The sequence below is a fragment of the Arvicanthis niloticus genome, chromosome 2, assembly GCF_011762505.2.
Source record: "Arvicanthis niloticus isolate mArvNil1 chromosome 2, mArvNil1.pat.X, whole genome shotgun sequence".
NCBI lineage: Eukaryota > Metazoa > Chordata > Mammalia > Rodentia > Muridae > Arvicanthis > Arvicanthis niloticus.
Window position 1 is genome coordinate 16,053,453 of NC_047659.1, and position 27,127 is coordinate 16,080,579.

General features: G+C 41.5%; 1 protein-coding gene across 7 annotated transcripts in view; it reads right to left on the bottom strand.

Moving 5' to 3' along the window:
• Dennd1a (DENN domain containing 1A) overlaps positions 1-27,127 on the bottom strand; it is a 463,938-nt gene that overhangs the window by 188,265 nt on the left and 248,546 nt on the right. For all 7 annotated transcript variants that reach the window (XM_076928664.1, XM_076928662.1, XM_034495130.2 and 4 more), the window contains one exon: positions 15,692-15,792. In XM_076928664.1, coding sequence (XP_076784779.1) covers positions 15,692-15,792 — 101 coding nt within the window. The remainder of the gene's footprint in view (positions 1-15,691; positions 15,793-27,127) is intronic.

Consider the following 27,127-nt stretch of genomic DNA (forward strand, 5'->3'; position numbering starts at 1 on the left):
TTGCCATTTACCTTTTGCTATATTCTAGCCTGGTGTTTTCAAAAGGGCACTGCCTGTCCAATGGAGATCTTTCAGGATTACTGCAAGGACTGCAGACAATCCATAAGATGGCCAGCACTGGTGGACGCTCAGTGACTCTGAAGCCCAAAGGGGTTCTCTTCAGACTCACACCCCTCCCCACTCCAACAACCCTTCCTTCCTTCCTTCCTTCCTTCCTTCCTTCCTTCCTTCCTTCCTTCCTTTCTTCCTTCTGTCTGTCCTGGGTTTTTTTTTGTTGTTGTTGTTTTGTGTGTGTGTGTGTGTGTGTTTTTGTGATGGTGTCACTGTATAACTCAGGCTGGCCTCAAACTCATAGGAATCTCTGTCTCAGCCTCCTGAGTACTGGGATCATAGATGAAGATTATCATGCCCAGCTCAGACAAGGGTTTCTTGTTCATCCTAGGTCCTGATGGGCACCTGGCAGGCCACCAGTGAGACAGTATTCTATGAGCATCAGGAGATGCTAACTCCTATTTCCTCTGCATACATGCATTTGGGGCACATGCTCTTGGTACTTGTGCACTACACACTGTTTAGCAGAGCTGCATGTCACTTTCTCACAGAGGCTCTTTCTCTTTAATATAATGGAGGAATTGGTGATTTGTTGCTTTCTGACTACTTAGAATGGGACATTTAAATGCTCTTTTCTCACCCCTAAGCATATATTAAAAGGAAAATATGACAAAATCAATTTGGTGACCTAATCCTATAAATGTTCCATTGGGAGGTCTACTTATCCGAATAATTTTTTTTATCCAAGTCATCAGTGTCCACATTTCTCCAGGGTAACTGAGTAACAAAACAAAACCAAAGTCCACCCACTAGGAGCATCATCCTGGTTTGTTTGCTGTTCTTTTAGAAAACATGGATACAAATGCTCCTGCCTCAGTAACGGCAACTACCCAGCTTATATGCAACATTCACAGGTCTTTAGATTCCAAGGCGGATCTCACTGCCATTTTGAAGACAGTTTAAACAGCAATTAACACAACACATACAAAACCAACAACACTCATAATTAAAGTGCTGATAATATTAGCAGTTATGACCAAGTTCATGCATAGGCAGGCCATGACAACTGTGTAACAACTGCTGTGTGGCTGACAGTGATTGTGGGATGCCATTGTTCATCTGTGAATAGCAGAATACGGGATGTCTACACTGGCTCTTTGTTCTCTGGGAATTACTGCACTACCTGACTTCCTCAGTTATATTCTGGGAGAGCACAGCCTACTCTACTCTTTCTTCTTTCTTTCCTTCGTTGCTGGTGTCAAGGCAATGACAATATAATGACCTTTACCTGACAGGTATCTTTATTTTGAATCCTAAGGGGGAAAGGAACTGATATTATTGAGTGACTATAATCCAGCCACTTTCATGCATTGCATACACAATTCTCAAGGCAACTCTGCAAGATAGTGCTATTATCCTCATTCTTGGTGAGGAAACACACTCTGAAAGGTGAAGTAACTTGCCAAGGTCACACAGCTTGGAAGCTCAAGCCAGAATTCGCTCATGATGTTATGTAGCACCTTTGAGCTATACTGAGGCCCAAAGGGAAGATGTGGGTACCTGAGAGACTTCTTTAACCCTGTCCCTGGTATGGACTCTGGCCTGGGCCAGACAGTACAGGGCATCTAGGTACAGCCTTCCTCCTAGAACAGGCATTCATATAAACTGAAGACTTATTAATGGTCCTGCTATCCCATTCATTATCACCGCACTTCCACAATTTGTTTAATTCCTTTTCCCTAGATAACCAAGCCCTCTTAATTATGTTCCCCTGAGGTGAGCTGCTACTAATTGGAAATGAAGCAGGTGAAATAAAGGAACACTGGCTGCTCAAACATATAACACGCAGCTCCCCAGAGAATGGGGAAGGGGTGGCTGTGGAGGAAAGCCCACCCCAGGTGAGCAAGTCTGCCTAGATATCAAGAAGGAATCAGCCTGGGGCAGCCCAGTGATTTGGGAAGCCCACTGTCCCAGTCCAACCCCCATAGAACCATACAGTTAGCATCACCTTTCTTAAGTGACACATCATCTTTGCTCTTAGAGGTACACTATTCCTACCCAATGCCCCTTTCAGGCAAATGGGAGCCCATGTGGCTGCCCTCAGTTTGCTCTTTTAAAAGGCAAAGAAAGACCTAAGAGAGGCCTCACTTACTTGAGCTTTCTCATTCTTTGTCTTGAAAAGAAACAAAAGTATAAACACAGCTTGCCTTACAGTTTTAAACTCTGCTCGAAATAAAGAGGTCTGGCCTCTAATAAAGAGATTAGAGAAGTTAAAGGACAAAAGGGGAAAGGATGGGAACAAAGACTACAGCACATCCTGTTGAAGGACATACATCACTACAGCTCTGGTCTTCTGAAAGTAACAGAGTCATGGCTCTGCAAGCTACCATGGTGGCTAGAGTAGCACAAAAAACAAGGGTAGCCACCATTAGCTGTGTATGCTGTGAGTCAGTGTGAGGCTAAGGCCTGACCACCATTAGCTGAGCATATGCCATGAGTTGGTGTGAAGCTGAGTATCTCCTACAACCCTCATGATAGTGAAGGACCATGAAAACTAGGCTTCAGGAAGTAGGGCTCATCTCAGGAAGCTGAGGTTATGCAGGTAATAGCTACAGAACTGAGACTGAAAACCACATGACCTAGATTGGGGTAACCCAAGTTCATCATATTCCAGGAGACAAATATTGGCATTACTAAGAGAGAAGCAGGCTGAGGGAGGATGGCCCCCTCCTACCTGCTCCCTGACATTAGCCTGAGGTGGTGCCACACCTATCACCTTTCTCCAAGGCCCTTCCAGCATAGGAGCCCTCTAGTCCTAAATGGCCTCTGAGCTCTCAGGCCTGTGTTTCTCCTCTTTTGCCTGAAGCCCCACAGGGGGCCACTCCTCCGATCACCCTAGTGCTTACACCTTCCCTGTAATAGGCTTGAGCCTGGCTCCCCAACTGGGGACACATAATATTTGAGTCTGCATGTTCCCCTTGATGTCAGCAACAGGACTTGGTTTCATTGAGGTGTACAGTGGTGCCGTGTGGAGAACAGGAACAAAGACGGCTGAAAAGCTCTGCATACACTGGACACCAAGGGCTGGTTGGGAATCCTCAGATCATCCAACTGATACTACTGTTTTATAGATTTAAAAGGCACTCTCAGAAATTCATCCACAGTCACACTATTAACAGTGGTACTACCCCAACCCTTATTTTTCATGGACTCTTACACTAGTTAAGAATGACTCAACCCTTATGCTACATTTAGCAACAACAAAAGGTTACCTTACTAAGTAGAACTGACCATTACTCTTACCTTCATATGTGCAACCCTGTGTGTATATATGTTCAGGTGTGTGGGTGCATATAATAGTGTGTGTGTGTGTGCCTAAGAATGCTTGGGTATCTTTCTCAATTGCTCTCTACCTTATTCATTAGGCAGAATCTCTCAGTAAAATCCAGAGCTTACCAACTGGGCTAATTTGACCAATCAGCCTGATCCAGAGATTCTCTAGTTTTTGCCTCCCTGAGTCTGGAAATACAGGTGCTTGTCTGGTATTTATGTGGGATTTGGGATCTAGACTCTAGTCTTCATGCTACTTGCATGGCGAGTATTTTACCTGGTAAACCATCTCTTGAACCCTGATGCTCTCTTGTTCTAAAAAGTTATCTAAAGCAATTTATATGAATATGTTTAACACAGTCTCCAAAGTAAGAAAAAAAAAATTGCTGCCAAGGGAACAACAGAAGCCATAGTGATGTTCACAACAGGATTTCATGCTATGATACTTGCTGATGGCCATAAATTGAGCTCTGAGCACTCTGGCTGCCAACCCAAAGAGGCAAAGAGGATCAGAAGGTGAAGTTTGGAATCCACAAAGAAAAATAAACTACAGTCAGTCCTCAGGTCCACAAGTCCTACATCTGAAGATTTAACTAAATGTGGATCAAAAATGTTCTAAAAATAAAATTCTAGAAAGTTCTAAAAAGCAAAACTTGAATTTGCTGTAAGCCAAGCACTGCTGAATCCAGGTGGAAAAGTGTGGCATATAGCACAGCCTGCCATGACCTCCCACCACTTCACAGACCCTGGTCTTTCTGTCTGTTATGGTCTTTGTGCTGTTTGGGTTGTTCTGTGTTGTGTAGTTAGGTATGCCTCTATACTGTATATTTGTTTTTCTTGCCACCATTTCTCAACAATACAATGAAGGAACTATTTATATGGCTACATTAGGTACTATAAGTAATCTAGAGATGGCTTATGGTATGTGCAGGGCTACATACACATATGCACCACAGTACACATGGAACTTGAGCACCAATGTGTTTTGATGTATTCTACAACAGAATAGAACTACTAGTCACTCAGGAGGCTTGATTCTTTAAAAAGATCCCTGGAAATGGAAAAGGAAAAGCACTCTTTTTGTGCCTCTACTGTGTGGTATTTTTCACATGCCCATCAGTCTCACTAAGAGAACATTAGCTTGTGTTGTGCATGACATTGAGCTGGAGAAAGGGGCAGGAACAGATACCCATCTAGTTCTGGTCTATTTGTATCCTAGAGCTAGCAGCATATTGAATAAGCACATTACTGTCTGCATACACATCTCTTACAAGGAGATTTGAGGTACGTTTGGTATTTGACAAGAGATACAAAGAAGACTGATTTTTTTCTTTGCAGCAACTATGAAAGGCTAGTCCCCATAAATTACAGGAAACTGGATCAGAGAGGTTAAGTGGTTTGGCAAAAGTCACAGCTAGACAGAGGCATAGAATACAGCTTGAAGTGCAGAACTGCCACAAATGTCATGGCTTAAGAAAGATTTCTGAGGGTAAAGGTATTGATCTTCCTTTCTGGTTCTCAACATGGGCCTCCCTGATTTGTGACCAACAGTAGAGAAGGGGTCCCCAAGAGGAGCTCATCAACAATTCCAAGTTGGAAAAGCATAGGAGCCTATGCAGGAGGAGAAGGGCCTCTGAAACTTGATTATGGAAATGGGTTCACTGTGAGCCAAACTCAGAGCTGAAGATGGTTGACTAGCAGATCAATGAAAATGAAGAGAGATAGGCCAATGTCCCACTTCAGCTGGGGTGGCCCACAGTGGACGTGTGGAGATGCTTTTTTGAGAGTACCATGTTAGTGGTCTTAACCAAATGAATGAATGAATGAATGAATGAATGTTTACTACAAAGGTGAAAATCTGTGAGGTCAACACCAAAGCCTGGAAAACTTTGCCCTTTGTGTCTCAGTCTACCAGAAGGAAATGGACACAGAAAGCATCAGGAAAGCTCCATAGCTAAGACTGCAGCAGCAGCAGCAGCAGCAGCAGCAGCAGCAGCAGCAGCAGCAGCAGCAGCAGCAGCAAGAGAAGTTAGTCATGGAGGGGAAGGTCAAGAGACAGGGCTCTCTGCAGTCACAAAAAACTTAATACAAAGCAGGGCAACCAGAGTTGGCTCCTAAAGAGAAGTCTCAGATAGTAGCCATGAGCAGTCCAGCAGGTCCAACGCCTCGTAGAAATGCAGGAATGAACAATGTACAAGTTAAATAAGAGAGAGGGGTCTATAGAGAAATATAAATGAGTACTAAAAAACACAAATGCAACTGGTAAGCACTAGATTTTCTTTGTGTTTTTCTAGCTCTGAGACATCCCACATACCAGGATGCTTAGCAGCCAATGACCTATGCAACCTAGCTTCTCAGATGAAATGTTTATGGGAGACATTACAAACACTGAGATTACTCAGAATCTAGAGCCATTCTAGTGCTTCTGCTATTGTTCCCAGTGTCAATCACTGTATCCCCAAAGCTCTGTTACAAAGTGCACTGATGCACTGCAAAAGCATCCCTTGTTCCCTATTCCATGGTCTGTAATTCTTGCCTTCCTTTGTTCCTAGTGATAGCCCAAATAATTTGCTATAGAGACTATAACACTGTGCCTCATCAATTCCATGGAGAAGGAAGAATCATACCAGAACATGTCATGAAAATTGGAAAACCAGGTTGAGCATGAGCAAGTAAGTATAAGTTAGAGCTAGCTGTTCCATGACACTGGGGCAGCAGGTGGGGCTAAGAAATGGGCCTGGCAGGACATGTCCAGAGGTTCCGTAAGGGAGCAGAAGACCATGGGCATGGTTAGGGGAAATGCTCAAAGCATAGGTGGGTAAGCGAGTGAGCTCTACCATCAAACCCTGACAGGTGCATGCCTGTGTTCTCTAACTCTTCTGTGCTTGAAGAGGAGTTTCCACACTAGCTCATGTTGATGCTTACAACCTCAATGTGACAGTGTTTAGGGGTGAGGCCAACTAGTGATGAGAAAAGACGTCTCATAAATAAATTAATGCCAGGTCTCATGAAACTAGACTAGTGACTTTGAGAGCAAGTAACCTGTTAGAAGACAAGGTTTCCTCCCTCCTACTTTTTGCTGGCCACATGCTGTTACTTCTCTGCTTTCCCATTTTGTACCACAGACCCTTAACAGAAGTCAAATAGATGTTAATGCAATGAAACTTAGACTTCCAGAACTATGAGCCAAAACAAAACAATAAAAAAAATTCAAAAGGAAAACCCTATTCTCTTTATAAACTACCCAGTGTTGGTAAGCAAGAAGAAAGGACCAAGAAAGATATCCTGAGACTGTAGCAACATCAGGAAGTAATGCCTTTCAGGCTGATGATGGCTGATGGCTGCCTTGCTGCACCCCAGATACCTGTGTAGCGGGCAGTTCTGCAGAGCATGCTGAAGATCTGCTGAATACCGTTCATCTCTGTACAGCACTGTTCTTTGCTGTATATCCTTTCCAAAGGTTAAAATACTATGACAAAAATATTCTGCCTTTCTAATACCAATAAAGAACATTGATTGCATTTGGAATTAGCGATTTCAGTTCAATACATTAGAACTACATAGCTATTGGATTCATACAGTCTAGTGAGATAGTTGAAACATACTGTAAGTCATTCAATTATATACTTTCTTTTTCTGTAATTTATTACTATAGAAAAGTTTCCTTTTACAAACTTTTTATTTATGTATTATTTGTGTGTGCTTGTGTACACAGGAGCCTGTGGGGTTCAAAGAGGGAGTCAGATCCCCCTAGAAATGGATTTAGAGGTAGTTGTGAGCAAATATGTGGATGCTGGGAACCAAACCTGGGTCCTCAGAAAGAAAACTGAATGCATATTTTCAAATGGGTAAATTCTGTGATATGTAAGTTCTATTTTGACAGGAAAAAAACATGAATGGATTATTGAAAAGTCAGTTTTCTTTATAGAATCCACAGGGTCCTAGTTATTCAGATCCAAAGAATCTATAGCAAAGACAAAAGCCCACTCTCCTTCCTTCACTTTCCTTCTGGAGGGCAGTTTATTCAGGAAGTACAAAAAGTGTCCTCTGAGAGCTGCAGGCATGTTGTGTTTTGGTGTCAATGAAGGGAGTGGAGGTGTATCTTAGTGCAGGGCTTGGGCAACCATTAGCACCTAGCTTCTTTTTTTCCCTCCCACTTGGTATCAGATTCTTTGAGTAGAGAAGAAAGACATATTTAACTATATTTCAGGCAATAACTTTGGAGGTAAAGAAAATGGGGCTCAGAGATGCTACATGCTCATGAAAGCACATACTCACTCAGATAACACCACAATTTAGACCCAGGACTTTGATTTACAGCTTTGACTTCTTTCCCATTCAGGTTCTCCATTCAAACCTCGAAGACCAAGTTCAGTCAAATCACTGTTGAGAATCTACTTAGAAATCTACAATTTTCTTTTGTTCAACTAACACACATTTGTGTGTGTGTGTGTGTGTGTGTGTACCCAACTTCCCTCAGATGTCTCAACCTGGACTTCTGGTCTTTTTCCTTGCTCCTCATCCCTTCTTTGTGGACTCCTCACATCTGAGGCCTTCTCTGAGCACTGGACTGGTCCTCTAAGTCCGTTGTTGCTTCTCCCCTTAACCTAACTAACCACTAATCTCCATTCCCCTCTCTTGTTGGATGTCCAATTCCTTTTGTGAAGTAGTGTTTTCTTAAATCCAAAACTATTTATGAGTTCTTACCTTCCTATGCCCAGTGACACGTACACAGTAAGTATTTATGGGTACTTAATGCAAGAAGGAAACACATAGCTTTTGTGTACATGCTAAAATTCTTTAATACAATCTATACAGTCAAGAACTGAACACATAGAAGGGAATTTTAGCCATACATGTCTAGCACCAAGCTATGAATTTCAACTGGATTTTGTTGGAGATGTCTCTCTCCACAACTCTCTCTTCCTCTTCCTCTCCCTCCCCCTCCCACCCCCCACATACTAGAATATTTCAACAATACAGATATCAGAATAGTCTTGACTAAAACCAAGACAGAATCTACTGTTTAGGGAAAAGAACGATTGTGTTAGTAGTGATGACTATTCTCCCTTAGCAAAAATAAAAGTCCAAGGGGCCTGGTCTCCTCCAAAGTAGTAAATAGGGACGCTCTGATCAAAGCCAGACTCTGAGGCCACCACCAGACCATCCCTTCATTCTATTTTTGTCTCTGGTAACAAGACTATGAACTATTCCACTTAGTTGAACACTGATTTATACCTCTGTGAAATTTCATTGCCTCAATAATGACGACTAGAAGAGATGCAGCTATGATCTGTGGATGTTACTTTACTATATTTAGGCTGATGACCTAGACCACTCGGACCATGCATCCTTCAGTCAGATGTACAGAACAGTTTTTTGGTTTTTAGTAAATTTCCTGAAGTGAATAGGAGAGCCACAGGTGGTTGATTCAGAACCCCACACACAGCCCAGGTAGGAAGCCTAACAGGAATCAGCATCTTTCAGAGAATCTGTGCACCTCTGCCCTGGGGCAAAGAATGCCTTCTACAATACCAGGAAACTGTCTAACCCACACACACTCATTTGACATTTAGGTTCAATCATAAGCTTAGAAAGCATTAGCAACTTGGCTCTTGACCTAGCTGTCCTTTGGAGTGGGAAGATGAACTTGTTTTTCTCTGCCTTGAAAATATTTTATCACTAAAGTATGTAAACAAACATCTAGAATATACCAAATACAAAAGTTCAGCTTAGGGATGGTTTGTGGCACTTGTTTTGGGTTATTGCTGCAGAGGAAAGGGAGGAAAAGTTAAGCCCATAGGCAATTTCACATGGCTTTTACTTTTTACTTTCTACCCAACCAGCATGGTATTTGCTACTTATTAAGTACTCTACAAACACTGTTGAGTGAACATAAATAATTCATGACAATACAATGTAAGATGTCAAGAAGACTAGAGGAACCTCTTCATAAACTTGTTCTCTGACACTCAAGACCCTGTTAGGAAAAGCATTGGCATGGGGCAGCCTTGGATTTCAAGTGAATTCCCTACTACTCCTTCCATGAGTGAGAGTAGTACAGTCTTAATGTCTCTGAGCCTCAACTTCCTCCCATATGCAAAGGGGCTAATAACTTACAGCACAATTCTGAAAACTTATGATGATATTTAGAAAGGGCTCACTGTACACACATTCTCCATAGATGGTGAGTGTTATTATGAAAAGCAGTACTGACTCTCATCAGCAAGTAAATCCTTTTGTCCCCAATGGAAGGCTTTCCAGGATGGGCCAAACTCAGAGAGGCAGTCAGCTAAGGTAGGCAACATGCTCGTTCTCACTTTCAGAGTCAAGGGAATGGCACAGATCTAAAGGAACCAGCAGCACATGCTTTTAAATATTCATAAGGGCTGGAAATGTCTTACTCCTTCCGCTTTCTCTGCCATCTGCTTTTGTTTCTTTTCTTTTCATTCTTATGCCACAGCTGCAAATGAAAACAACCATACAATAACTCAAGTTAAATACAAAAGTCAAAATAAAAACAATCTCATGAGTAAAAGAGAAAAGGAGTTATAAAGTTTGACTCTCGAGCTCATAAGGCAGCAGAAGCAAGAGAAACATTTGATGTCAACTAGACCTTCTGGAAGCTAAAACTCATGTCCTGTGTTTGTGGTGATGGTGACAAGAGCAATCACTATAAACATGTAGCTGCCCTGTAATAGCTGGTAACTGTGCCTGTGACTCATATAGCTACTCCTCAAAATAGGTAAATTGTACCCATTTCCCAGAAAAAGTCGGTGTGCATCAGAGGTGAAATAAGAGATGAGACTAAGACTTGAATCCAGGTCTGTGTGGGCTCAAATCCTAAGCATTCTCTACTCCACTGCTCTGTCAAAACGGGGAAGGGACATGGAAAAAATTAATTTGGGAAATATTTAAGGGAAGCCATTTGTACTAAACTGATTTATTCCGATAATTAAAATTTGTGATTATAGCTCTAATTAAAGTTACCTCAGATAATTGGTTGTTGTATTTGTGAATGTGCAATTAGAGTCTTCCACATAATTGCAGGGTGCTCTCAGCATCATCCTTTCATTTATTAACTGCATACAAACTACAGCTCTGCTCTTCTAGCTTCTGCTCAACCAAAGGCTGTATATAGCTTCTGGGGTCCCAGGAGTCCAAGGACCATGACCCATGATGCTCACAGCAGGGGACAGGTTCAGCCCCATTTAACATGTCTTTGTCCAGAGGTCAATGAGTATCTCATCTTCAAGCACCATGTGAGAGGCTCCTGTGACCAGCACTGTTGTCCTGAAAACTCCTAGCAGCATGCACCTGAAGAAAAACTGGCAGCAGTGGTCCTCATGTGTTAATTACACTTCTGAAGTCTATTATGCATAGAAAGGGCACCTGCTGGCAGTGAAAATGACTAGAATCCGCCCTTCCTGTGCAGTGAGCAAATTGAGAGTTCATTTCTACAGGAGATAATAGTTTTCAGATTCCACTTGTGTATCCCCTGCAAGGGGATGTACTTAACATTTAAATCATCTGCAGAGGAACAAACCTCCCTCAGATTTACATGTTGAGGGCTCCCAGCCCTTTGCTTAAATGCTGGTTATCCCTGCTGGCTCCAGCCACCAAGGACTCAACTTAACTTGGTGACTTTCAAGGGAAGGAGCTCAGTAGAATAAAGTAATTAACACTGACTCCATTTTCTTGACATTTTTACTTTGTGCCCATAGCGGTTACATCAGACTAAAGTGATCAACTTAAGCCTTGACTGGGGGTCTGCCTTCTTCTTTTGTGGTCTTTCCTTTCATCATACTTCTATTTTATAGTTACAAGCAGATGCCAACCCCCATTGGCCTGAAATCATCCTTTGGTCAGATGTCACAAAGTTCTTTGTGAAAACAAAAAAACTAGGAGAAAGGTACCTGATCTATAACCACGAAGAGGACTCATCACAAAGCTATTAAGGCACCAAAAAAAGCAGAGCTCAACTGGAAGATTCAGCGCCCTGCCTCAGTAAGCCTTCTATTCCAAGTCTGAGCTTCTATCATGCCTGTGGCTCAGCAGACAATGACACTCTTGAACTCTGAAGTGAGAGACGGCATTGGAAAGACAATCTGGGACAGTCTTCACTGAAAAGGCCGAGAGCAAAGAAGACAGGCAGTGGATAGACTGAACAACTGGCTATGTTAAATAACTATTTTCTAAAAGATAGTATTCAATTATAAAATTGTACTTCATTATATAAATAATAGAAAATATAATAAAAAGCATGCTGAAATAATCTCTTCTCCAACACAAGTCATTGTTAAATATTTTGATATGTTTCCAGATCTCTGCTTCTTTCCATGTATACAAATATACCTGACTTTTAGAACATGTACATATATGTGCATAGTTCTTGCTTGTGATCCTGAGGCTGGAATCACACAGAACACAATATATATGCTGGAACAAGTTAGTAAACCCTTTGGGGCCTATGTTTACAGACCTGTGAAGTAAGGCTAATCAAACCTGTTTTGCAGGGCTATAAGGAAGATGGAATGTGGTCACAGAGGTAAAAAGAGGTGTTCCAGTGACTGGGTCCTTGAGGCTGTTATCACTAGTGTCACCAGAAGACTTTTTAATCTCTGTGATTTTGACTCACAGAGCTGTTGGGTGGGGTGTGTGTGTGTGTGTGTATGTGTGTGTGTGTGTGTGTGTCTGTCTGTCTGTCTGTCTGTCTGTCTGTCTGTCGAGTAATGTTGTGTCTGTGAGGCTGTTATATATGGGGGAGGAGTTCTCCATATAACCATGCTGGGTGAGTGGGGGTCACTCTGTGAGGCTGTCTCCTACCTTCTCCAGCCTTCCCTCTTTTTTCTCTCTCCCCTTTCCCTTTCTTGGGTGTGTCTTATGCTTTTTCTTTTTTTCCAACTCCTCTGTCCTCTTCTCTTTGATCTTCTGTTCAGTCCTACAATGTTTCATCTAAACAATGACAACACACACTACCAGATGACAAACATGTTCTTTCTACTGATGTACTTGTCAATGGAAAAACGAAGAACTAATTGGTTTAGAAGCAAAAAAAAAAAAAAAAAACAAGCAAAGATCTGCCTGAGGACCCAGGGCTTGCACACCTTTGTAGTGAGAGGACAGAGACTGCAGGAAAGGGAGAAAAAAATTCTGATGTTTCCCAGATAAGTTCAGGAAGCAGATCCCAAGCCCAGGTGGAGAGGCTGTCTTTGCATAAACTCTTCCTCCTTCCTCCAAGGACAGGAAGGCCTTGGAATTCAGGCAGGCCACCTGTCCCCTCAGGTCTCACATGAATAAGAAGCCTCATCTTTGGCCTGACCATGACAGGTGTAAAGAGGAGTCAGGAATAAGAGTAGATAATTACTGAAAATTGAAGATGGGTGACACCGTTTTCTAGTAGGTCCTGCCTGCAGTGGCCTTTAGAATTCCCCAACAGAATCTATCAAAGGAAGAGCAGATAGGAAGGTACTAAGGTACTCCCTTATGTCTGTCTTCAACACCCCATCATCTGAGTGCCTGTTGATGGAGACTAACATCTTGGCCTCAACTAGATGTTGCTCAGTGTCAGAAATAAAGCACAAATATTCATCACACTGAGAACTCCAGCAAGTTCTAGTGTAAGCAGGAAGGCAAGCAAATCCAGCAACGTCAGTGAACAGGAAGGACAGATCCAGACAAAGCTGTGGTCAAGTCAGAGGGCATGAGAAGCAGGAAGGAGAAGGGAGCAGTGGAAAGGTTTTCAAAAGGTTGCATGGTCTCAGGACTCACCCTATTGGGTGCCTGACAGTATGTTTCATGTTAAAAAGTAACTTTTATACAAGTAAGTGTTTGGAAAGGATTTGAGGAAGTCCTCTTCAGGTAAGGGCAGATAGTCCTAGAAGCAAATTCACATCCTCTAAGCTGTGTAGCCAGGCAGTATTAAACTTGAGACAAGGTATTTTCCTATTAGCTCAGCCCTGTTTGTGCTATTTCTTGGGCTCTCTGAGGGAGGGAGGTCACCTCTGTATAGATGATAAACATAACCATTTGTAAGCTCACAGAGTGGGAAGGGCTACAGGGATTGAAGGGTGGGGGTGGGGGAAAGAAGCTGAGGATGTCTAAATAGATGGGTGATATAGACTGTAGATAAGCAGACAACAGTGACAGGGTAGTGAGGGAAGATTCCTAGATGCTGTGCTAGGAACTAAAGGACATGGAGAATCTGGCACCATAACACAGCTATAGGGACAGGAGCCCAATGACCCTCACCTTGACCCAGGGGCAGAGGATGTAGTGGCTAATGGGAACAGCATGGCACTCCATGGCTTCCTAGGGGATATGAGACACAGAACTTGCATAAAAGTAGGGTGCTGAGGCAGCACTGGGGTCTGAAAACACTCCTGAGGAAATCAGGGGCCCCAAATAAGGTAAATCTATTTCAAGGGCTTTGTATCTTGATCCTTCTGTTTGACAACATATAATGCTCCCTTAACTGTTCCATAAGGGCCAGAAATGGAATCCAGACCAGGAATATATAGAAAGCATCTTTAATGAAAAACAATTTCCAAAATTCAACAAAGTGTAAAAGACAGGGCAAACACAATGTGGGCTCCATTCTTGATGACTGGCTAAGTGGTAAAGAACATTGGCTACTCTTGGCAGAAGACCAGGGTTCAATTCCTCAGCACCCAAATGATGGCTCACAAACATCTGTAATTCCAGTTCCAGGGCATTCAATACCCTCTTCTGGCCTCTGTGGGCACTAACATGCATTTAGTCAAGATACGCATACATAAAAATGCCAGGGCTGATAGTGTTGCCTGCCTTTAATACCAGAATTCAAGAGGCAGAGGCAGGCAGATTCTGAGTTTGAGGCCAGCCTAATGTACAGAGCGAGTTCCAGGACAGCTAGGGCTACACAGAGAATCCCTGTCTCAACATCCCCTTACCCCCCAGCTCCCCACTGTTTCCACAAAAGAAATGATCTAGTCTTTAATAATTCGTACATCTATCAGGAAACTTGGAGAAAGTAAGAACAAGAAAACCTACCAGGATCAGAAGATCTCAATATGAAGAAGTAGGCCAGTTGACTGGGCTCTGTGCTGTTGGATATTATTTGCTGACTCTGAGCTATGTCTTTGTTGTACCTGTGGTTTCTTAGAAAGAAGTTGAACCTAAAACATCCAAATCGTGTTTACTACAAATACCTCAAGGCTTATAGGGCATAAGGTGGCTACCTACATGAGCCTTTTCAGAGAGGACTAAAGAAAAGCAAACATAGGGTTAACTGACCTGTACCACTTTGGATCAATGGCCAATTTCATAAAATATCTGATCACAATAGAGGCTGTGGTTCCCAAAATGGAACATTTCTCCTGAAGCTCCAATTTCTGGCAAGATCGCCAAGGGCCTTTTGATGTGTGCACTATAGCCCCTTTCAGCATCTACTGACATGAGCTGTTCCAAGACAATGCCTTTTAATACATTACAACAGAGAAAAATTATTCATAAGAAAAACAGATTCAAGTTAGCCGAATAAACCCTCCCTTCTGGCACACTCCAAAAGGCACTGAGGGTGCTTCAGAAGGCACTGCGTCTCCCATGAGCCATCCATCCCTACACGGTGTTTTATCTCAAAAAAATAATTGTGCCTAAACAACTTCATCTTGCTTCTTTTCTTTCCTCCACTAATCCATGCTCAACAGTGAATTCCTCGGAAAGCTTCAGAGGGTTATACAGTTGGGTGTAGTGACACATGGTAATTCCAGCACCCAAGAAGCTGAGGAAGGAAGATTCTGTGAGTGTGAGGCTTGTTTAGGCTATACAGTAAAATTCTGTCTCAAAAAAAGGTAAAACAAAACAAAACAAACAAACAAACAAAAATATGCAGGAGCAAGAGGCTGGGGGGGGGGGGAGGAGGGAAAAAAAGAGAAGGAAAAACAAAAAAACAAAATAACAAAACCCCAGAAGGCCCAAACTACAGTTAAAAGCAAATCTAGTGGGATGTGTGCCAGGGCATGGCTGAAACCTGAAGACCTTGCAGATTCCTGCTCCTGTCACCAGCTTCCAATAATGACTTAGTGGGAAAAAAGCACACACTTTTTTTGGTGCTTTGGCTTCCCTCGAGTGAGAAGTGTTAAGAGTATTAGCTTTTTTTCTTGACCCTATTAGAATGCCATGACATAAAGCATCTTACTGTCAGGTACTCCACACCCTGTACCTTTAAGACTGTTTTTTATTTAGTGTCACCCACAGCAGTTACAAGTTAAAGTCTTCACATACTTGGGTCCTTCCTGCATGAGGAAGGACAGATGCTCAGCAGCCTTACCAGCAGTAGTCCAGCAGATGTGGGGGCAGCACAGGGATGTACACATGCTGCCAGTACATGGGGTAGAGCATGGCAGCCGAGCCGTGGATGCAGGCCGTCAACTGCAACAGAGAGGAAGGAGCAGAGAGTCAGACCACAAGGCAAAGTTGAGGGAGGGTTGTGCTCAAGTGAAGGACTCAAAGTCACAGCAGAAACAACTTCCTGTCAGACATGCCCACCTCGGTGCAATGCAACAGACTTTCTCTTCAAAATATTTTGTTCCTGTCCCCTGATTTTAAAGTTAATGCAAGGCTGGGGAAGGGTGCAGCTCAGTGGTAGCTTTTGCTTAGTATGTCTATGTCTAAAGTCAAGTCTAATCCTCAGGACTACACCAAAAAAAAAAAAAAAAAATTAAAGTTCATGCACATTTAGAATAGAAAAGTGAGAAAAAGAATATGATAAAAGAATTGGCATTTTCTGAAGATTATTTAACATTTTAGGTTACTGTACCTGTAAATACTTATAGTTTCTTTTCTAATTAAATTAAAACTTTAAATATAATGGTTTTTTCTCTTTTTATATTGACATTATTTCCTGGTATCATTTTCCTACATTCTTAATGGTCTTAGGAAAACACACCCTTTCATTATCCCCAATGTATTCTTCATAGCCATTTTGCTGCTTTCTATCATCGAGTTACACACTTGTATTTGGATATATGATTTCTAGGTGTAGACTGCAGACTTACAGATATGTTAGCAGGCAGAGGAAGGTAAGGAACTACTGTGTCAGTGTATCTGACTGCTTCACCAGAACTAAGCAATGCAGCCAAGTTTACACTTACTTCCACCTTACTGTTTTCACCCTTCTGATTAGCATGGTGAATAGTTTTTGTCATGTTTCCTGACTCCCATTTCTTACATAAATGGTCTTGGTCTCTCTCTCTCTCTCTCTCTCTCTCTCTCTCTCTCTCTCTCTCTCTCCCTCCCTCCCTCCCTCCCTCCCTCCCTCCATCCATCCTTGAAGACCTTTAAAAGGAGTGCTGGTATCTTTTAAATTGATTTATAAGCAAGCATTGAAGACTTGTAAAGGCTATCATCCAATGTGATGTTTTTGATAAGTTGGCTTTCATTTTCCTCAAGTTTCTGAGAGAAGAGGTTTGAATGACTGGACGGACAAGGTTTTCTTTGTGGTGAGCCTCACTCCTTGTCCAGGGAAAGACCTCCAAAATGTCTGCAAGTATTTGACTTATGAACCCACGTGCAATTAATGTGGGCTTTCGACCTGAGGTGAGAATTTACTTCCAAGTCGTTGATCAATTGTTCCAGCATGGTTTGTGGGCTTATCCTTTCCCGTTTCTTTCAACAACATGTTTTCTATTCCTTGTCTTTATTCTTAAGATCTAGAGATGTCAAACAAGCAGTATTTGATACAATTAAAGACTGATAGGTAAAAGTAATGAAAAGCAATACAATCTTTGTAAAACTCAATATGGCAAAAGGGACAGGATGCAACCCTGGGGACCCAGCTACTAAATAACCACAGCCTACAACTCATATTTCTGTCTTTTCTCTTGTGTTTCTTTGGTTTCTAGGAAGTCTGTCACCTTGAGCCCTTTTCTTTTTTTGGGGGTGTGGGGAAGCTAGTAACTGGTCTTTGCTGACAGAAGAATATTTAAGTTATGAAAGAGTAATGTGCCAAGACCCACTTAAAGAATCCAGGTGCCTTCCAGTTTCCATCTGCGCTAGGAGCTGATCCTGTGCCTCAGCGCTCCATACCCAAATACTGTTGGGAGAGAACTGGTCGCCCAGTAGTACTACCACATCTGTGAGGACACGTCAGACCACCACTTCTGCTCAAATTCCTGGCCCAAGAGGGACCCGCTCAGAGCCATCAGGACACAGGAACCAAGGAACAGAAGGACAGGATCCTTTAGGTTTCTGTCTGCACCCCAGAGCTGACCCTGCACTACAGCTCTCCATATCCAAATTCCTCCCGGAGAGAACTGGTCTCTAAGGAGTGCTGACATACAGGCTTGCAGGAGGGACAAGCCACAGTCAGAGACAGCAAGACCAGCTAACACCACAGATAACCAGATGGTGAGAGGCAAGGGCAAGAACATAAGCAACAGAAACCAAGGTTACTTGGCATCATCAGAAACCAGTTCTCCCACCACAGCGAGCCCTGTATACCCCGACACACCAGAAAAGCAAGACTCTGATTTAAAATCACATCTCATGATGATGACTGAGGACTTTAGAAGAACATAAATAACTCCCTTAAGGAAATACAGGACAACACAGGTAAACAGCTAGAAGCCCTTAAAGAGGAAACACAAAAATCCCTTAAAGAATTACAGGAAAACACAACCAAACAGGTGAAAGAATTGAACAAAACCTTCCAGGATCTAAAAATGAAAATAGAAACAATAAAAAAATCACAAAGGGAGACAACCCTGGAGATAGAAAACCTAGGAAAGAGATCAGGAATCACCAACAAAATACAAGAGATAGAAGAATCTCAGATACAGAAGATACCATAGAAAACATTGACACAACTGTCAAAGAAAATATAAAATGCAAAAAGCTCCTAACCTAAAACATCCAGGAAACCCAGGACACAATGAAAAGACCAAACCTAAGGATAACAGGTATAGATGAGGGTGAAGATTCCCAACTTAAAGGGCCAGTAAATATCTTCAACAAAATTATAGAAGAAAACTTCCCTAACCTAAAGAAAGAGATGCCCATAAACATACAAGAGGCCTACAGAACTTCAAATAGATTGGACCAGAAAAGAAATTCTGCGTGTCACATAATAGTCAAAACACCAAATGCACAAAGCAAAGAATATTAAAAGCAGTAAGGGAAAAAGGTCAAGTAACAAATAAAGGCAGACCTATCAGAATTACACCAGGCTTCTCATCAGAGACTATGAAAACTAGAAGATCCTAGGCAGATGTTATACAGACCCAAAGACAACACGAATGCCAGCCTAGACTACTATACCCAACAAAATTCTCAATTACCACAGATGGAGAAACCAATATATTCCATGAAAAAAAAAACAAATTTACACAATATCTTTCTACAAATCCAGCCCCACAAAAGATAATAGAATAATAGATGGAAAACTCCAACACAAGGAGGGAAGCCACACCCTAGAAAAAGCAAGAAAGTAATCTTTCAACAAAGCCAAAAGAAGATAGTCACACAAACATAAAAATAACATCAAAAATAACAGGAAGCAACAATCACTATTGTTTAATATCTTTTAACATGAATGGACTCAATTCCTGAATAAAAAGACATAGAGTAACAGACTGGATACATAAACAGGACCCAGCATTTTGCTGCATACAGGAAACGCACCTCAGTGTCAATGACAGACACTACCTCAGAGTAAAGGGCTGGAAAACAATTTTCCAAGCAAATGGTTCCAAGAAACAAGCTGGACTAGCCATTCTAATACCAAATAAAATCAACTTTCAACCAAAAGTTAATCAAAAAGGAAGGACATTTCATACTCATTCAAAGAAAAATCTACCAAGAAAAAAACTCAATTCTGAACATCTATACTTTAAATACAAGGGCACCCACATTCGTAAAAGAAACTTTACTAAAGCTCAAAGCACACATTGCACTCTCACAATAATAGTGGGAGGCTTCCAACAACCCACTCTCATCAATGGACAGATCATGGAAACACAAAGTAAACAGACACAGTGAAACTAACAGAAGTTAATGGACCAAACTGATTTAACAGATATCTATAGAGCATTTCATCCTAAAACAAAAGAACATACCTTCTTCTCAGCACCTCATGGCGTCTTCTCCAAAACTGACCATATAATCAGTCACAAAACAGGCCTCAAAAGATACAAGAAGATTGAAATAACTCCATGCATCCTATCAGATCACCACAGACAAAGGCTGTTTGTTCTCCAGTAACAACAAAAACAACAGAAAGCCCACATACACATGGAAGCTGAACACCCTATTCAATGATAACTTGGTCAAGGAAGAAATAAAGAAAGACATTAAAGACTTTTTAGAATTTAATGAAAGTGAAGGCACAACATACCCAAACTTATGGGACACAATGAAAGCAGTGCTAAGAGGAAAATTCATAGCACTAAGTGCCCTCAGAAAGAAATTGGAGAGATCCTACCCTAGCAACTTAACAGCAAACGTGAAAGCTCTAGAACAATAAAGAAGCAAATACACCCAAGAGGAGTAGATGGCAGGAAATAAACTCAGGGCTGAAATCAACCAAGTAGAAACAAAAAGTACTATACAAAGAATCAACAAAACCAAGAGCTGGTTCTTTGATAAAATTAACAAGATAGATAAACCCAGTGCCAGACTAACCAGAGGGCACAGAGACAGTATCCAAATTAACAAAATCAGAAATGAAAAGGGAGACATAACAACAGAAACTGAGAAAATTCAAAAAAATCATCAGATCCTACTATAAAAGCCTATATTCAACAAAACTGGAAAATCTGGATGAAATGGACAATTTTTTAGATAAATACCAGGTACCAAAGTTAAATCAGGATCAGATAAACCATCTAAACAGTTCCATAACCCCTAAAGAAATAGAAGCAGTCATTAAAAGTCTCCTAGCCCCCCCTTCCCCCCCAAAAAAAAGCAAGCCCAGGACCAGATGGGTTTAGTGAAGAATTCTATCAGACCTTCAAGGAAGAGCTAATACCAATATCCTTCAAACTATTCCACAAAATAGAAACAGAAGGAACACTACCCAATTCATTCTATGAAGCCACAGTTATACTGCGTATTCTCCCTTGGAGACAAAGTGGTTTCTGTCTAATCAGGAACCTGCCACAATTTCCTTTCATAGAGGACTTCATAAGAGATTTTTTTCCTACTTCTATCATGTTTAATGTTCCAAATAGATTTTAAAAACCTGGTTGAGTGCATATTACTTTTAGCTTTAGAAGATTCATGTATATTTAAGAGGCATTTAACTATTATAAATTATTTTGATGACTTAAAAAGTCAATACTAAGTTGTATATTTTAAAATAAATTTTATTAGTTTAATAATAAAAAAAGAATACAGGTTAGTATAGCAAGACCAGCTTTAAAAAGAATATGCTGCTGCTGCTTCCCCGTTGTGAAAGCTGTGTACTGAAGCCAGGGTACTATGCCTCTCACACATTCTCTCCAGACCTCATTCTTTAAATCAGGTACATGTGGGGAGTAGATCCAGGGAGTGTGGTGAGCTGTTCATAGGCACTGAGGTTCAACCACCTATCCCAATCTATTCTGTAGGTTCTCTGATAGAGTCAGCTGCCGTATAGATACATTATTGTCATGGCTATTCTCTCTAGGCTTTGGAAGGACAAACATAGTTGGTGGTGTGGTTTGGAGAACAAACCATCTTTATTCAGATGCTACCCACAAGTCAGGCTGGAGGGTTACTGTGGCCCTGAGCACCAGTCCTTCTGCTCACCTTTAACCAGCATTCTTGCTCCATGCAGGTCCAGTCACATCACTTCTTGCTGGCAAGGCTTTAGGGCACAGCTAGATCTGGTTTATCTATGAAGCAGCATCTCCAACCAAACTCAGCTGCCTCCCCAGCTTCCCTTGGAATACTCCACTTGCAGAAGTAATGGAGTGAGGGACTCCTTTACTTCTTCATTCTTTCACCCATCTCTCAAACCTTCTGGGATTTGTTCTGCTGGCAAACTCTTCCCTTAGGCCTCTGAACAAGCTCCCCTCTCCTCTCTGTAGCCTTACCTTGACTCTTACTAAATGAACTGTAATGACTAAAGTTTGTCCCTTGGTTATGACATATATGAACACCCTACCTTTTTTCATCTCTATATTTCTCAACTGCATGCATAGAAGTGTTTGTCAATGCAGTGTGTACCCTGAATAAATTAAAAACAGACAAGCAACCAGATTCTGACTTAGACTATATTTACAACATAAAGATAGCCAGTAGCTTGGCTTATATATTAGGCACTGTCTTTTTTTTTTTTTTTTTTTTTTTTTTTTTTTTTTTCAGAGCTGAGGATTGAACCCAGGGCCTTGCGCTTGCTAGGCAAGCGCTCTACCACTGAGCTAAATCCCCAACCCCTATATTAGGCACTGTCTAACAATTTCATTAACAATGAGTTATATAAACTCTCATTCCAAAACAAGGACAAGCTTAGACATACAAATATACCATTTTCAGAAAAATTGAATCATCCATCCATCCATCCAAATCATATGCCTATGCTGTAGTTCTACAGCACATTAAATAAATAGATGAACTGTAATATATGCACTGCATAACCTATTCAGTACTAAAGTAACATCAGCACATGAAGATGTTTGAAATTACCATAAGTTACTCAGTAGGATGATTTTGTTTGAGGTGGGCCTTGATTCCCTGTTACTTATTTGTTTAAAGTGTTTAGGGCAAAATCTTATTTTCAGATAATATCCCATGTCCATCCCCCACTCCCAAGACAGGGTTTTTCTGTGTAGCTCTGGCTATCCTGGAACTCCTCATTCTATAGACCAGAATAGCCTCAAATTCAGAGATCCATCTGCCTCTGCTTCCCAAGTACTGGGATTAAAGGTGTGTGTGTGTGTGTGTGTGTGTGTGTGTGTGTGTGTGCCACCAGTGCCTGGCTCTAGACAACATTTCTGACTTGAGTCCTTAATCTCAAAATGAACCTACCGGACTAAATGATAAGATTTTAAACTACTTATCCTTCATTAAAAACAAATAAGCAGATAAACCTACAAGCTTTTAAGGGTGCTCCATCATTTCATTAGCAATTTTCTAAGGCCAAGTCTCTACAATTTGGGTAAGACACTTACTTCACCCATTTGATTAAGAAAACAAACAAACCAAGCAGGAGATTATTTGGCTGTTTCCCAAAATATAAAGTGACACTCATTCTGAGTATTGTTAAGAACAGTGGCTAGGCTAACTGCAATGGGGTTGCCTCTACACTGACCCAGAGATGATGTACAGAGTTCTACATAGTATCATCAGCCACATATAGGAGTCGGAAGGACTATACTCATTTCCTATAGAGGATAAAATCTTAATGTAAAGAAAGCATACAACAAGGAGTATAGTCAACAAAGGGATATGGGAATATTTAATTGAAGTGCAAGTTGAGGAAAAAATGATTCTATCAAATATCTCACTTGGTAGAAAAATAGAAAGATTGTATGTGTAAAATTTGCCCAAAGTCATTAGTCACAATGAATATTCATCAGAAGCCAATTATCAATCCTATTTAATGACACCCCAAAAGATTTTGCCCTGAAGCAGCTGAATAGTCTAAGGCTCCAGACAAAACTAGACAAATTATACAGCCAACAGCCAGTCTAGCCAGGACACAGGCTGTAAAGTCAACCACTGGTGGGTGGTGGCGGCACTTTAGCAAATTCTGTCCTCAATTAAAGGTGCACAAGGTCAGTTATGTCTTAGAGCTCTCTATATAGCTTCATTAGCTTCCTGTGTGGCTGGGAAAAGGAGAAACAACAATGTGAGCAGGACATCAATGGGGAGTGATCAATAATGTAGGTGAAAGAAAGCACAAGACTACTTTTTATTGTTTTCATTTAAGGTATTTCTCAGAGATAGTAGATAAATTGATGGTTAAAGATTCCAATGTTTCATCTGATTCCATAATATAGGATTAAAAATAAGACCCCATTCTAAAAGACAAAAATCCCTGCAGTACATGTGGCCTGCACAGTTTTAGGATAGAGGCCCATGGGAAGCCTTGTTTTAGAGGTATGCTGATACGGGTATGCAGACACTCGCTCTACCATACTTCATAGACAGGGAAACAGTCTCAGAGGTGAAATAACTTGCCCAAGGCCACATGGTGACAAAATGACAGAATTGGGATTCTCACACAGGTCCTGTCAGATGATAATGGTTCCTATTTCTATAACACATAAATTAAATTAGAAAGCATCTTGTGTCTACCTGGTGCCATCACTGTACAGAGCATTCCAAAGTGCATGAATATTATCCCTGTCAGCAATGCCCAAATATTCAAATATTCATTTGACTTGCTGTTAAGTGGCCAAATATCTAGGATAGAGTACCAGTAACAGGAAGTAATCATTCTTTTTTTTTTTTTAAATGAGAAAAAGAACAGACAAACTTTATTACATGCCTAAGGCATAGGAGTATTGAACTAGAAAAATAATCATTTGAAAAACCACACATCTGATCACTTCCTGGGGATTAGTCAATTAACTAAGGTGTGACTATGACTTTAATCCCCAGGGGAATTCTAGGTAATGATTGCTAGTCATGGCAAGGTTTACATGCCAGCCTGGACACACCACTCAGAATGTCTTGCTTTTTTGCCATGCTCCTTCTTGAACACTCGAAAGGGAGTTTTCCACTAACTGTCTTTTTGATCTGAGCAACCTATTACCTCTCATGGGTCTTAATTTCCTTAACATGCAAAGTTAGAGGCTGGCCTGCAAGACCTGTGTGCCCTTGTAGCTTTAACTCTAGAGGAACTTCCATCCTTTGACAGGAAGGATGCCCCTCCTCTATCTCTCTTGACCTGCAGCTGTATTGATCAAGTAGAAATCAGCCAGGGTCCATTTTCAAAACCCGTTTCTTACCTTTGCTACCACAAGGACCCCATCCCCCAAACTCTTGAACTAAGAAGTGTCACTTTTCCCTCCAGTGGGAAGCACAGTCTTCCTCTGTGTCTACCCCATCTCTCCTCAACACGTGGAAGAGCTCAGAAGAAGATCATGGGAGGAGGCCCAGAGCAGGGCTCCAGCTGCAGCTCCACAAGGACAGGAACCATATTCAAAGTGTTTCCTTATATCCTACATTGCCTGACACTGGGCAGGTGCTGGGTCAAATGTTTGAGGAACATGAGACTGCCCTGGCTTAACGTCAAGAAGAATGCTAGCCAAGGTCACCCGACATTCTCTCAAGCTGCAGTTGCCCAATAGATCACTTCTGGAAACTGCACATTTTTTAGAAAGAAGTGAGACTCTAGGATCTAAAGGCTGGCATGGGGGATCGGATGGCTGCAGTCATTCTTCACATCCTTGAGCTGAGAATGTTAAACAATCAGACTGACACCTGCTTCACAGGGTTACAGGCATCTGGATTTCCCCTTTGTGTTTAAACAAAAACAAACTGATGGAAAGAGAAAGAATTGCAGATTTGTAACTTTAAAGTCCATGCTTTTCAACAAGATTCATCCTTCATCCAATGGCTTAAAGAATGTTGTGTCTTTGAGAACTTACTAGCTTTCTCAGATTGAGAAGTAGGTCCTTTACTTACAGTCTTTGTGGCTGTCAGGAAATAAGTGTTGCTGTGACTCAAACAGCACTGTGATTTTTGCTTTTAATTACAAATTGTTTTCAACTGGGAAATCTACTGTAGAATCAGCAAAAGGTTTGCAGGTACTCTGAACAAACCTCGTCATGTAAAGAAAACACATTAAATTATAAGTGGTTTGACTACATTCCAATTGTATTGACTATATTAGGAGGGGAAGAGTTGGCTTTCAAAGTCAATCAGCCTTCCCCTAGTTCAGACAGACACCTAAGAGAAGAGTGAAGAATGTCCTGTTTAGAAGGTGAGATGCAGTGCTCCTACTTAGAGGAGTAAGGGAAGAAATCTTTCTTCAAGGAGTTTCTCTTGTGGTTGGTGGAACTCAGCTCCTCCATCATCTTTAGGGAAAGGAAAACCAAAGCCAAACAAACCCCAGTTTGGTCAAGTAGAGTCAGGCCTCGGAGAACACCATGATCCAGTGGAGCAGCAGTTTCCTTACCTAATTCCTCCTCTTTCCATTTTCTTTTTATAGCTGCCTCCTAGCTGGAGTAATTAGAGCAAGTTATTAATCAGAGTAAAAAGCTTTCCTGCCAAGATTTGACACTTCAAAACATCAAAGCAAAGAAAACTGCCAGAGAAAAGTGTTAGCTCCCAAAGCTGAGACAGAAACTACAGCAAGGTAAGCTACGTCTGGAAGAAGCCACCAAAAGAGAGGAAAGCGCTTCTTTTCATCTTTAAGGTGAAAAAGAAAAAGGCAAGGTTGCATGATTAATAAAAAGCCATAGAAAGACAGATAGCAAGTGTATGGCTGTACCTCTATTCTGTGCCTGTGACAGCCATTGCTGGAGAAAGGAGGTGGCCACAGGATCCCTCCTGATGTGCATCTGTCATCAGCAGATCAAAGCTGGCACTCAGGAAGAAATCAGTTGGCCATCTCACTGAGTCTAAGTGGATTTATATTTACTTTCAAACCTCTTGAGATTGTAGTTTATGTTTAATTAATGGATTTATACCAGTGTTTTAATGATGCTCCCCCCCCCCCCCTTTTTCAAAGAAGCCTAGCAACCTGGGTGTGGTGGCACACACCTTTACTCCCAGGACTCAGAAGGCAGAGGCAGGCAGATCTCTGAGTTTGAGGCCAGTCTGGTCTATAGAGTGAATGTCAGGACAGCTAGGACTACACAGAAAGACTCTGTATCAACAAACAAACAAACACCAAAAGAAACCTAATTAAATTGGCACTATCAATGGGGAAAGAGAGAAGTGGGTGACAAGTTCCTAACTTTGCATGAGTAGATGAAAAAACTCCCTTATGGAGCAAATCCCAAATCCAACCTTAGAAAGTTAGAGTAAACTCAGAAAGACTGAAGCCCAAACCATCCACTTTCATTACTATCTTTACATGGGAAATGGTCTGAGCTAGGATATGAACCTTGGGAAGCCAGGCTCCTGAGTCTCTGCTCTCTACTCTCCGGAAGCTGCTTCTGTGCTCTGATCTATATTAATCGGACAATTACTGAGCATCCACTATGTGTACACACCATGCCCTCAAGCAAGTTAAAGTAGACAGAGAAAGATCAAAATGCAAACAATCAACGTCAACACAAAGGCATTATGAAAGAGGTGCTATAATAGAGGTTCAAGTATGTCAGCATATACAGAAGGAATCCCTGATTCTGCCTGGGGCGAGCATCGAGCAGCAGAGATTGGCGCATCAGAGCTTTCTGAGCTGTGTGAATGAAGACAGAGAGGCTGCTTATATTCCTTCCTTTGGGAGGCCAGGTGAGCCATGTGAAAGCAGCAGCTCCTTGGGCCACTTAAGCTCTGTTGAACAACCCTTCATCCAGTGACTAACTGGCTAGTGGGAAGTGAGTGGAGATATAAAACCTTCATGTTGCTATAATTACTCTTTGTGGCTTGAGGATTTCACCATCACCACCACACAGAGCATGCTGCAGGATTTCTACCACCTTCTTTGCCTCTGAAAGTCAGGTCAGGGGTCACTGCCTACAAAGATGACACTCAGTGACAAGTGGCATTCATCGAATGAGTAGTGTGTAGTCTGTGCTGGGTTATGGTTTTACCTCTTCAATGATTATGAACCTTTACCAGTCCCACTTTTAGAGAAAATAGCAGAGATGTCAGAGGTCAATTTGCC